This window comes from Amia ocellicauda, chromosome 19 (genome assembly GCF_036373705.1).
Source record: "Amia ocellicauda isolate fAmiCal2 chromosome 19, fAmiCal2.hap1, whole genome shotgun sequence".
NCBI classification, from domain to species: Eukaryota; Metazoa; Chordata; class Actinopteri; order Amiiformes; family Amiidae; genus Amia; species Amia ocellicauda.
In genome coordinates, this window is record NC_089868.1 from 13,190,607 (window position 1) to 13,203,674 (window position 13,068).

Sequence of the window (13,068 nt, forward strand, 5' to 3'; positions counted from 1 at the left end):
CAGATATGCTATGTATTGTTATAGTGTGTTCAAATATGTGAAGGGATCATAACTATCATGAGAGCATGACTTCAGAATTCCCTACTCACCCCCAAGCCATAGTGTGTGTGTGTGTGTGTATGCATGCATGCATGTATGTATGTATGCATGTCCCAGCTAACATCTTCCTGTATGGAGTTGATGATCACATGACTAAAAAGTTCATATGGACCGGGCCGCCTTGTGTGTGTATGTTCCTGCTGGGAAGCTGTCAGCCTCCTGCCCGTCTGGATGCATGCATGTATGTATGTATGTATGGAGTTCCTGATCACATGACCCGCAGTGGCTGAGTGCAGTGCGGCTGGGAACAGGCACGGAGAGCAGAGTGCAGCTCCTGAGGGCGGAGGGTGGCCAGCGAGCGCAAAGCAGCGCCTCTCCCTGCGACGGCGCTCACACACCCCGCAAACATCCGACGACAGCACGTCTATCGGCGAGCAAGCCACCGCACAGCCATGGGGATACCGCGTTTTCCGGGCTGACCCCCTCGACCCGTCGCTGGGGTGCGAGTTGTTGTTTTTCTTGGTGTGTAAAACACATGCAAAACAACCGCGAAGAAGAGAAGGAAAAAGCCGGGGGAGAAGTTGCGGCGCTACTTGTCTATTTTTGTATTTTCGTCTGTGTGTGACTCACCTCCCCTTCTCCGCCGAGTTTGATTCAAAGTTGAGAGCCAAGATGGCGGCCGATTCCGTGCAGGTAAGAAAACTTAAACAACTGTTGCAGGAAAGGCGGCGGAAAGCCTTGGCCGCGGAGAGGGGAGGCTCGCCTGGGGATCCCCCTTCCCACATTACGGAATCGCCTCACCGGGGAGGGAAAGGCTGTTTCTCCCGGTGGACGGGCTTCAGGAGGGGTTTTCTTTCCCTTTTATTTTTCCCAGAGGGTTGGCTGGGAAGTCGGGATCGAGGCCTGGAAAATAATCCCACAACATCCCAACTGTTGCTGCTGCTCCTCCCGCGGAGTGCCCACTTTGGTTCGGCACAAGCATGCGCGCTGGCATGCATTAATTCAGTTAATAACTTAATGAATTAATTAAGGACAGATCCGTCCCCATGCTCGGCTTGAATCCGTGTGTCCCGTGTAGGAAAATAAGTGTCTAATTGTGCAGATGCCCTTGCTCTGTCGCATACAGTGCCTGTGCTGGGCTGGATTGTCTTTGTTGGTCATACTTTTCATGTGTTTTTCAACGTATTTAGAAATGGTGCTTTTTCCTTTTTGACAATCCAGTTTCGGGGGTGGGGGAGTGATATGGACACGATTTGGGTAAGATCCGCTTTGGGTGTCGGATCCAGTAAGGGATAGAAAGTGGTTGTGTGATAACGGTTGGTTAATAAATGTAATATTGCGTTTGTTTGAGTGTAATTGTTGTTGGCATTTATTCAAGCTCTGTTGACACTGTTGGGAGCATCGTCTGAACTTGGGACATTTTTCCCGGGACCATTGTATTTCTGCATGATGTCACCGAAAGGTATCAAACAGGAAGGCAAGCCCACCCGGACACCAAATGCATACAAATGATTTTAAAAATGATATACTTGACATGTAAACATGATCGTGTGCAACTTCTAATTGGCACGTTTGTGTGGAAAAACGAATATATATATATATATATATATATATATATTGAATATATTGTATATTGAATATATTGTATATTGAATATATTGTATATTGAAGGGAGCAATTCCAGTCTTTTGTAATCCCTGTAGAAAATCGATTCATGCAGATGTTGGCATCCATTTCAAATGCACACTTTCATACAGGAGTCTAAGCCCAGCTGTTTCCTAGCAGTGAGCAGATTTAAGGGCGCCAATTAACTAATTAGTAATGCATGCGTATATGTATAATTTAATAACAAATACAGAAGCAAGGCTGTTTAGTACATATGATCATACACACGGATGTGTCTCAGGATTACATCAATATTGGCACACTCCTCTAATATCTATGGAAGAGCGCAGTCAAATTGGGCTTTTATTTGACCCTGTCATGTTTGAAGCAAGCCTTGTTTTTCATTTGAATATGTCCCACGTCACAGGCCGCTGCTGCAGTCTGCTCTACGACAATATACGGAAACTGGAGGTCTTAGTAATACCGGCCACAAAAATATTAGCCCAGTGACTAAGCGTTTTGCTTCAAAGGAAGGAGGGAGATCCTGCTTTGCGTTGCTTAATCTATAACAAAACTATCTTATCCTTGATGCAAAGGCTTGTTTGCTTTGCTAAAGGCAGAGCTTCAATCCATTATGTGTTGATGACGAAGGAGGTTTCTGGTTAAATGGGGAGACATTGGTTCATTGATTGTAGAACAGTCAAGCTTTAAGGGCTGGGTTGTGTTTATGATTGTGTCACAAATAAGATTAGCAGAGTTTGGTCTTTCTAGTCCAGGTGTTTCCCCACCCCCTGCTGTGTGTGATTGGTTATCAGTTATGAGCTCATGAGTTATGAGAAGTGATCTGTGGCAGCTCTGTGAAGGGTTTTGTACTAATACATGGATGGATGGATTGATTGATCAGTTCAGCTCTGTTGCCTTTCCGCTTCACAGACTTGTGTAGCACCTGCTGGCAGGGCTGCTTTTGAATGGATCAGGAAACGACAACAGTGGGTGTGGTGCACTAAAACAAAAATCAGTATTTAACCCCGGCTATGATTTTTATGGTGCTGAATTTCGTATTTGCGTGGACTATCCTTAGTTAAATAACCCTGTAATTTGTTGTGTACATAGTTTCACCTCAGACCTGGAGGGCTTTTAATGAAGAAAATAAAACTGTTGTGATTGTCATTAATTATGCTTACACCAGGGGACGACTGCTTTGGCTCTTCCATTGTAATGTATTGTGACTTGGAACCAGCATGTATTTTATTCACTTTGATGACTGTTGATTACTTAATTGAACCCGCTGCTGAAAATCTCTTCAATATAAAAGGATTAGGTGGACTTCTGTTCCATTCCTTTGCAAGTACCCGTAGTTTTAAAATGGTTTACAGTTCTTCAAATAGAGACACCATGTCAGGTAGCCTAATTACTGCCTTGCCTTCTAATATAGCTCTGTAATATTGTAGCCAACTTACATGCCTGTGAATCAGAAATACGTTTACATGAAGCTGAATGCAACCCTCTGCTTAACACTGATTTTATATCCTTCAATCTAGTAGATGCCATTAATGCATTTCATTTCATCTCTTGATAGAGGAAAGCAATGGTCACAGCTCTGGAAGTTCAAAACAGCATTTAACTTGACTTTAAATGAGTTGTGATCAAAGAAGAGTCTGGAAACCCAAACTGCAATTTTTATGAAGCCATTTTTCTGACCATTGGTGCAAAGGTTTTGACCCCAATACTCCTCCAATATCCCAGCATCACACACTCCATGGAAACAGTTTTAATAAAGTACTCTTGTTAAATGGATTAAATAAGTATTTCCATGGAGCAGTTTTAAAATCTGAAAAAGTTGTACATGAGCTGTTAGTCATTGGTTTATAGTTTGTTAGCTTTTCTCATGAATGGTTTTTTAGTGAATTGGTTACAGTGTGTTACACCGGTGTTTGAATGGTAGAAAAGGGTTGTTGTGCAGTGTGTTGCAGAGTGTTTTAGTCATTGTTGATTCTTTGTAAGCAGCTGCACAGAGCCAGACAAGTGGCAACATTTAATATGTTTGCTGATAGATATAAATATCACAGACAGTCCTTTTAATACCAGAGATTAAAAAACTATTATTCAACCAGTATTTTTTTTTTTACAGTGTTAAAACAACCCCGACAAAGTGCTTGGACAGATCTACAGTTTTTAAAAGCCTTCTTTTGAAGTGCGAAGGCTTGGTCACAGGGGTATTTTTCTCAACAGTAACCATGGGATGAAAGCCGTTGTCGGCTTGTTGCCTTCTGTGACCGCCCTGGTCAAAGTGGTGGCAACAACCATGCAACACACCAGCAATCGTGTTGTACAATATAGCACACCATTTTATTTTTGGAGCAAGTTTTTCTCAACTGATCCTAATGGAATTTTTGAACTTTATTTCATTAATAGAATGACCAATCATAAACACACAAGTAATAAAATTGGCATTATGTGCAAATATTTAGAGTACCAAAATACCAGTGAGTTATTTTAAAATACACACATTTTGGATTTGAATGGCATTTGTTTTGTATGTGTGTTTAGTTGGATTAAAATGATTTATCTTTTAGTACAACTATACAATATCATAGTATCCCTTGCTTGTCTGTTTTATACACGTAAATATAAACTGAAACGAAAGCCATATGTTATCTCCTGGTATTCCACTGATTTAAGTTTGATTGTTTGAAGTTCTGGTTCACTGATGTACAACTACCCTGTGGGTGTTCATGTTGTGTCCGGTTCATGTGAGATAGTCATCACTTACAGCAATAAAAATCATCAAAAAGCTATTTTTATACACTGTACCAAACAGGGGAAAACAACTTGGGTAGAATTGTATAATTAGAGTATTAATAAAACGGCAACAAGAAAAAAACTAAAAGTCCAAGATCCTAGTGTATGACTCTTCGCCCCACACAAATTGGTGATCAAATATGATTTGTCAAGTACCAGCACTTCTCATTCCATTATAAATAATATTTTAGTAAATGGCTGCAGATTTACATTTTTCAGTACTTTCTTTTTTTGTACTTGTCTCTGTGGAAGCCAAGACTTAAGTACTTCCATACTGTTCTTGCAAGTGTGCACAAATCTTCCAAACAAAATGTTCCATTTTTAAAATCTTGTTAAAGATGGTAGATGTTGCAGATGTAAGCACAGAGTAACCACAGACTTCATCCCACACTGCTGCAGAAACTGGCCATAACCAGACAGGGTCCTTCCACATACTGGGTGAGGGCAGTTTGTTCACCAGCTGGCAACTATACTTGGCCTTTAAAGATAAAAAGCTGTCTCTTAAGGCACCTCCGTATCCTGAACCACAATAAGAGTTCTTCAAGTAAATGGACGTTTACTGTTAGACAGAAACTTGTTTCCAAGGTTGGCTTTTATGATGCATTACCCATCCACCAAAGTTGGATGCGTCTGATCTTTTTAATTTAAATAAATGGCTTTTGATTGATCTAAACGTTATGATTGGCAAACCAGTTGGCTTCATGTTCCAAATTATAGATTTTTTTTTATTTTATTTTTTTTAAACGTATAAATAGCATACAGTTGAAGTTTGGTAGTTTTTCAGTTTTGCTTTATCCATTTGCTGTAGTTTAGTTTGCTTAGTCAAGGGTTGGCAATAAAGTTTTATTTTTATGCATGATGTATGCTACTATGGATGTGCACAACCAACATTGCAACTGCTAATTAGTGACAAATTTAGCCTCAGTTTAGTTGCTCTAATTCCTGTGTTGCAAAACTATAATTGTGATTAAATGTCCAGTGCAAGAATAAGAGATTTATTTTACTAGCTTTCTTTTAAAGTATAGATGTCATGAAACATTTCTTCTTTGCACTCTGTGTGGATATTAGTGGTATTTCTGATGATATAGTCCATCTTCAGAGAGTTTAAATGGGATTACAAATTAAATTCAAATTAGTTATTACAGATTACCCTCTACCACTGACGTATAATTCATTATTTTTTTCTTTTTAGGGGTTTTTGCACACTCTGAAAGCTAACTCAGCAATGCTTTAAATGCTAATTGTACATTTTTATTTTTATTCCCTACATCTATCTCCTCTCAGATTACTACACCAAAAGATCTAGTCTTAATTGTAATGCAGAATGGCTGAGTCTTTGAAAGGAAACTGATACTGTCAGAGAGAAGTATCTTGTGAGCACCTTTGGTGTAGCCAGTTAATTGAGTAGGAACCATAGAGCAGGTTGGACAGGTATCCTTTGTAGGGCAGGGTTTATCCTTAACAGGGTCTTGTGTGTTATGGATTCAGGCTAATGAAATCATGCTGCTTAGGTGACACGGATGGAGATTAAAAGGTTAGGAAATTGATTAAAATTATTAAAATTATTACATATACAGGCTATGATCATGCATCCTATGTTTCATCCTTTGATGCATTCTGTTCAACACTGCTCGGGTGATGATTTGATTTTTGTTTCTTTGTTACTAGGATATTTTGGTATATTTGCAGTTTTAGGTTGTTTGCAATTTGCAGAGTATTTCCGTGATGGCAGGTTAATATCTCTTGCAAAAAAAGAACACTGCAGGGGAGCAGTGAGGAAAACTGCATATCCCTCTTACTGTGAGTCTTATCCTATTACATTGGATTATGTGTTTACATGTCCATATTAGGACTGATCTCTCATAAACTAGTGGATGGGTTTATATTGGACTCGCAGAAAGTCACCAGTTTGAGCTTTTACCCACAAGCACTCTGAAGGAGCCTCTCGGGGTGAAGTAGAAAAACCTAACAAACGCAGATCTGGCATGTTGGCAAGATTTAATTAGGATCTTCTCACAGAGAGTTTTGCATTTGGTTTCATGTTAGGAAAATGAGAGATTGATTAAAAACTCATGGTACTGTAACAGTTTTGCCCCTGAGTGCTTCTGGGTGAGACTTCCCCTGTTAAAGAACTTTAACATGGGCGAAATTATTAAATGTATATACTTTTGTCATTTGCATACATGATACAATGTCAAACCATTAGTCTGACCTTTATCTTGACTTTATATGCTAATAACTGTTTAGATGTTTGTCTGTGATTTGACACAGTTGAAGTTAAGAGGCATGATGGGGATTCATTTAGGATTTTTTAATGCCATTTCTAGCAACTGCTTTCTAATAGAAACTATTTGAATGATGACACAAATTAGCCTGTAGTAACACTCTTAACCACAGGACTGTCAATTAGGAGGATTTCTGTTGCTTTACTGCTGGGCTCACTTACAATTATCTAGATTCATTCAATTTTAGGTTGTGGTTATTAAAAGCATAGAAGGCAAGGTCCAGTAGGGATTGGCAAATTCTCAGTATGGCCTTTTAACCGAAATAAAGATCCAAGCATTTCAGTCTGTTCAGTAAATATGCTATTTCTATGTGTTTTTAAAGATATTTGATTCACATCCCACAGTTTTGCCAACTGAAGTGTCTGTGGTGGCTTTTGCCTGTATAAACCTTGGCGTACCAACAGATATTCCATTAAGGCAGAACAAAAGAAGTTGTGTGTGTGTTGATCGTGTTTTTTTGTATTGATGGGTTGGAAGATGTGGCATTGAAATTATTTGCTTTTATTCAGATCAGTTCTGCTCTCAGTTGAAGTGCAGACACTTCCCTCTCTCCCTTTGTTTTCCCATCTCATACAATGTGCAGCTATCCCCACTGTTGTCTTGCATGCTAAATCGCCCCACATAGGACAACTGACCAAATCCATAAGACCGCTGTCCTACTCTAAGTGAAGGCTGCATTCGTTTTGATGATGTCCAGAGCTGTACAGGGCCATTCCTCACATGGCTCTCTCTCTCTCCCTCCCTCCCTCCCTCCCTCCTTTAGAGCTGGGAAATCCAAGACCTGTTTTCAGCACTTTTTGAATCAATGAGTTGCACTCCCAGCTGTGTGATATGGCGCATTTTGATGTTGGTAGTTGTAATCGTTACTTAGTTCCATTAATTCTGGCAGCGCTCGGCCTGTTGTTCGAAATGCCTCCACATGCTCTCGAGCTTATAGCACCCTTCACAAAGGATATAAAGAACGTGTCCTCTGCTACAACGTATTACCAGAGGTGGGAGACTAGTAATAATGACCATGTGCAGTAAACGCATGCTCTGATTTTTCATGTCTAGCATAGAATTGCATTCAAAGTAAAAATTTAGCTTAATTTAAGCATATGGATTGGGTACGTTTTTCTGGTTATCCCGAGAGAAATAGTCCGAGCTGTACAATGCTGAGGGCAAACTGAAGAGAGCCGAAATAGAAAGTGGGCTATTTTTGTCTTCTGCATTTTTGATTATAGGCTTAAATGTAAATTATGACAGCTTACACTTAGCCATAATGGCGAGGTACTGAAACGGATCATTTTGAAGTAATAAAAACTTCAAAACATTTCGTAGCCAGTTATCTTACATGTTGTAAAGTTCAAAATTGCAAAAAGGATCAAATGGAGCCAAGTCCATGTTTAGTACATGGGGCGCAGACGTCATGCTGCTGTAATTTACATTCTCAATTTTTTATGGTAGTTTTTTTGGCTAGTTAGTCAAATTTGTTTTGCTTTTTTTTTATTTACACAATTAAAAAAAAAAAAAAATATATATATATATATATATATATATATATATATATATATATATATATTGAAGTGCTACATTATAAATAAGATAATCTCTGTTGTGTAAAGTAAAAATAAGTAATACTGGACTAATTTAAATAACTAATTTCATTTTTTCTGGAAGGCACATTTGTCACTGGTTACTATAGTTTAGCAATACACATTTTCCTGAGCTGCTCTCTTGCATCTGTTACTAGTTTTAAGTTTCTAGGGGACCTTTGCCACCTGTTTAACTTTAATGTAATACAGTGAGTTTATACCGTTCATTGTCCTCAAACTATTTTCGTCTTCGAAGTGTTGCTAGGTGGAGTTTAATGCTTTTTTTTTAGGGGGAGGGAGTATTGAATTCAAGGTTTTAAGCAGTTCCTGGCAGAATTGAGTCATTTTCATAGCATTCTCCAATGGAAAAGGTCCAGCGTTGCAGAAATTTACTTTCAAGTTCAGTACAGTGATGGAGTTAGATTGGATTTTGTTCCCCCCCTTAATGATTAGTGGACAACTCCTTTAAAAATCAGACAACCATTCAGTTTGTTGGACTTTCAGTAAAATATTCCAGTCTGCAGGAAGCTGGAACGAGCTGAATTGAACGGTTTATTGGGTTTTCAAAGTGAACACTTTCTGAGTGTTACAGCTGGAAAGTGACCTCTCTCTTACCCCTGAGTCATTACTTTACTGACACGTTCTGCTAGTAGATGCTTTATATAGTATAAAACACTCTCCATTATTCGGCAGGTATCATCATTATTGCCAACACTGTTTATCTGAGGGTAGTGAGCAAAAGTCCTGTTCTCTAGAAAAAAATACTTACCCAAATTCCATGGGAGTCGTACCATACTTTAAATGTTGGTCTTCAATACCATCCCACTGGCCATTGAAATGGAGACCTAATACTCTAATACTCTGCCACTATCTAAGATCGGATCACCCAGCTCCTTTAATTAAGTCAGATTATTCCACTGGTTTCCAGTGCAGGGTGCTTGTAGACATGTTCCACCTCTAAACCACACCCAACCCACCTTTCCAGTCACTTTGTAGCACTGTTAGCACATTGCTGTAACCGATCATTCAGGTATTAGAACGCTGTCACCTCAGCCTTGACACACTGTGCCTTCTCGGTCGATGAAACAAAAGAGACGTGCAGCAGTTGGCGTTCTACAGTTTTATGCTGTAGGTGTGGCCCTAGTGTTGCTCAACAGTTTGCCTCCCCCACTTCGCTGTGCTCAACGCATGCAAATAAGGGGGTGGCAGCAAGCAAAGCACGCTACAAAGACTACCGCTGTCTTTGGTGAAGTATATTTTAAGACCCTACTTCCCCAGGAGTCAGATTAGGTCCTGTACACGCAAATGCTTTACTTGTCTGTGTCTGCATCAGCATGATCTCATCCAGTGTTAGCCTAAGCAGGATTTGTCCTCTCCAAACTGCTTATCGGCTATACTGATGTGAAGGGGGCATCCGTAAGCAAACAAAGGCCGTGACAGTTTGATGTTGACTCTTGGTCCTGTCCAGCATGGTGGTTTTTCGACAAGGGCTTTTTGGTTTTTAAAGATTATTAAAAGTGTCCTGGGGGGTAAAGCCAGCAAGACCTGGGAAAATGCTGGGATTCATTTGCGCTGCAGATATTATGGTAAGAAACTACTGGGGCTCCAGTTTCTTTTGGTTTTATTTGACTGTAAAACAGTAGAGCTTAGAAAAGGTTGGGGTTCCAGTTTTGGAAATGTGAGGTATTTCAAACTTTGTGAAAGAATGTTTTTATTTTAAACACCTTGGAGAGGGCTAGCAAGGATGCACCTGTGACACCGAACTCGGATCGAGTGCTTGTGACATTTAAAATAACAAGCGAGTGAAAAACTTGGATATCCTGAAGTTTCCTAGTGAAATACCTTGGTACTCTAGTCTAGATTGTGTGGAACTGTAAGTAAACCATGGAGCTTTTACTTATTTTCTTTGGTAATTAAGCCTAAGACGTTCTTTCATGTTATAATGAAAGAACAGTACCATACTCATTTATTACTGGATGTGCCACTCTGTATTTTCTTTTTCCCATTTAAAGAGGAGTATTTTTTATATATATATATATATATATATATATAAATTGTAAAAGGCTGCTTTACAACAGCTGCGTAAAGTTGTTTAGGCTTGATTTGTAGTAGTTTACTATACCACAGCAGCCGAAGTGCACCCCACCCTGTTGATAACTGAATGCCAAGCACTGTGTTTGACGGGAGATAATAAATTGCCTGTTTGTAGTGAACTGTTTTTGAAATGGACTCTTGTTCTTGTTTTGGGGGTGGGTAGGGATGGGTGAATTGAACAAACTCATACCTTTAAATAAACTTTGGAGAACAATTTGAACTCCACTTAAAAAAAAAAAAAAAAAGTTTGTGAAGACTTTGCCAAAGTTATAATTTTGAGTATGGCCCCTGTCTGGTAGACTATTTCCCAAATTTGATTTATATGTATATTCTTTGTATTTAAAAAAAATGTTCAAGGAAGGCTTTCCCTTAACATTGCACAGTAACATTTCATTTGAATATAATCACTGTGGTGTAAACACACTGTAAATCAAATGCTGGAGTATTGCACAGAGCATTGTGTGGTCTTCATAAACTTTATCATCCTATTTATGATCTTTCAAAATTAGACTATGAAATATAGATCAATTGTTTCTTTCATTCAGTTTACTATTTCTCGGAACAGCAATTGTAGCCTGGTTACTCTACAACACGCACAGATTGTGCTGATTTACAGTACATATTACTTGATGTAGCTTATATTACGGATGGGGTTAGGGTGTCTGTGCCTCAGTATTGTTTAGGTTATTCTCCTTGGAGTTTGGGTGTCTACTGCCAATTATGTTCAGATTTTTAAAAATGTACTTATATATTATAATTTTGCAAGGCACTCTAAATAGCCTGACAAGTTATGCTTTTAAAAATATATGGACATCAAAATGATTGTTAGAAATGTGATCGGAGTGAATCTCAATCTTACCATGAACAGTAGGATTAAACGTGTTTTATATGAATAATACTAGTAGTTACAAACAAACCTTTAAGAACGTTGGAACAGAAAATAAGTTGCATTATGATGATTTTGCAGAGTTATTAAATTTCCCCAAAATAATTTACAAGCTTAAATGGAGCTGTTAGACTGGTATAGTGGGTCTCCAGGTTGTCTGACTTGTCACTCTCTTCCTCTGTAGGGCGATGCCAGGAGTCACATAGTCTCTGAGCGTCTCGGTCTGGGACACAACCTGGACCTATCTGACACCATGGTGCAGCAGAAGCTGGACGAGATCAAGGACCAGATCAAGCGGGAGATCCGCAAAGAACTGAAGATCAAAGAGGGGGCCGAGAACCTCCGCAAAGTAACGACGGACAAGAAGAGCCTGGCGTATGTGGACAATATGTTGAAAAAGTCCAACAAAAAGGTAGAGGAGCTACACCAAGAGCTGCAGGAGTTAAACGCACATATCGTAGTGAAAGACCCAGAAGATCTCTTAGGTACAGTATGCTATCTTGGCCTTATTTCCTAATTATACTCCATGAGTTGTCTTTTAATCAGGGGTAATCTGACGTGTTCCATTTTTCCTTGTGATTTAGAAGGTGATTTTGTTGTTTTTTGCCCTGTATATAAAATTGTTCATGAAGATATGTAATGACATGATCATAGAGGTGTAAGTTATGTAATGTTTAGTTACACAGCTGTGATGAACGTTGTGAGAGCCTGTATTCATATCCTGCATTTGCTAATGAAAAGAGTCCAGGATTTGGTGTTTTTTCTGAAAGACAGAGAGTGTGTACAGTAGTAGGTCACGGAGATTTGCAAACGTGCACTGCAGTTGTAACTGCGTTATTTGTTTTTGTGCTACAGGGTGAGGCTAGTGGAATAGACGGATCGAAGGTGTGATCATTTTACAAAAAGCATACAAATTGTTTTAGATGAGTTATCTAATTAGACGTGCATATCCTCATAGCTGCTCTGTGCAGTGGTTTAAATGCAGCACTAAGTAGCTATTTTCAGCAATTTCCCAAAGAGATACAGGGATTAGAACAGGAAGTAACTTTCAGTCATGGGGCATAGCTTGTTAAAGCTCCTGTGTAACCATTGTGGTAGAGGTGCCTCTTAACTCTTTGTGGACCAGCCATTTACAGACATTTTGTTTCAATTTCATTGCATTAGATTGCAGTTGCTATAAATCAGCATTTTCTGGTTTATTTCAGCATTTTTACATGTTGCAGTAGAGCTGATGTGGATAAAAGTTTAACATTGCCATGTGTATTGAGAGTTCATGTTCTTGCAAAGTAATCTTAGATCTGACCATGTAATACGGAAATTACTTGTACAATAGTCCAAAAAGTAGATTGAGAAATTGCTAAACAAGAGTTGCAATATACAAACCAACCAAAATATCTACTCCTCATACTTATTGTACGGATGCCAAAATTCACTAGTCAAAGTCAGACAATTATTGCATTTTGACAGTGAGTCTCTTGGAGAACTTTCCATGCTAAATCACAACTGAAGTCCTATTATTTATGCATTCTAGTAGACCCATTTGATGCAGATGTAATAAACATGAGAGATCTTAATGTTCTCATTCCTCTCTGCATTTTGCATTTGTATCATGGATCACACAATAGATAACTGCACCCCACAATCACGGGCTAACTTACATGAACAGTGTATAGTGACACGTTTGACAAGTAGAATTGTATTTTTAAAGATGCACAGAATATTAGTTTTATGCTTCTATTGCTTACCCCTTCAATGAAGAAGGAAAGAAAAAAAGTTTCCCCCA

General features: G+C 38.9%; 1 protein-coding gene across 3 annotated transcripts in view; it reads left to right on the forward strand.

Annotated features, from left to right (window-relative positions):
* Positions 1–287: 287 nt before the first annotated feature.
* Positions 288–13,068, forward strand: part of LOC136714953 (serine/threonine-protein kinase N2) — a 38,971-nt gene continuing 26,190 nt past the window's right edge. For 2 of the 3 annotated variants that reach the window (XM_066692601.1, XM_066692600.1), the window contains exons 1-2: positions 9,577–9,891; positions 11,470–11,770. In XM_066692601.1, the coding sequence (XP_066548698.1) occupies positions 9,859–9,891; positions 11,470–11,770 (334 nt within the window). In that variant the 5' untranslated portion in view covers positions 9,577–9,858. Of the gene's footprint in view, positions 733–9,576; positions 9,892–11,469; positions 11,771–13,068 lie in introns of those variants that run through there. The other variant, XM_066692602.1, reaches the window with a different exon arrangement.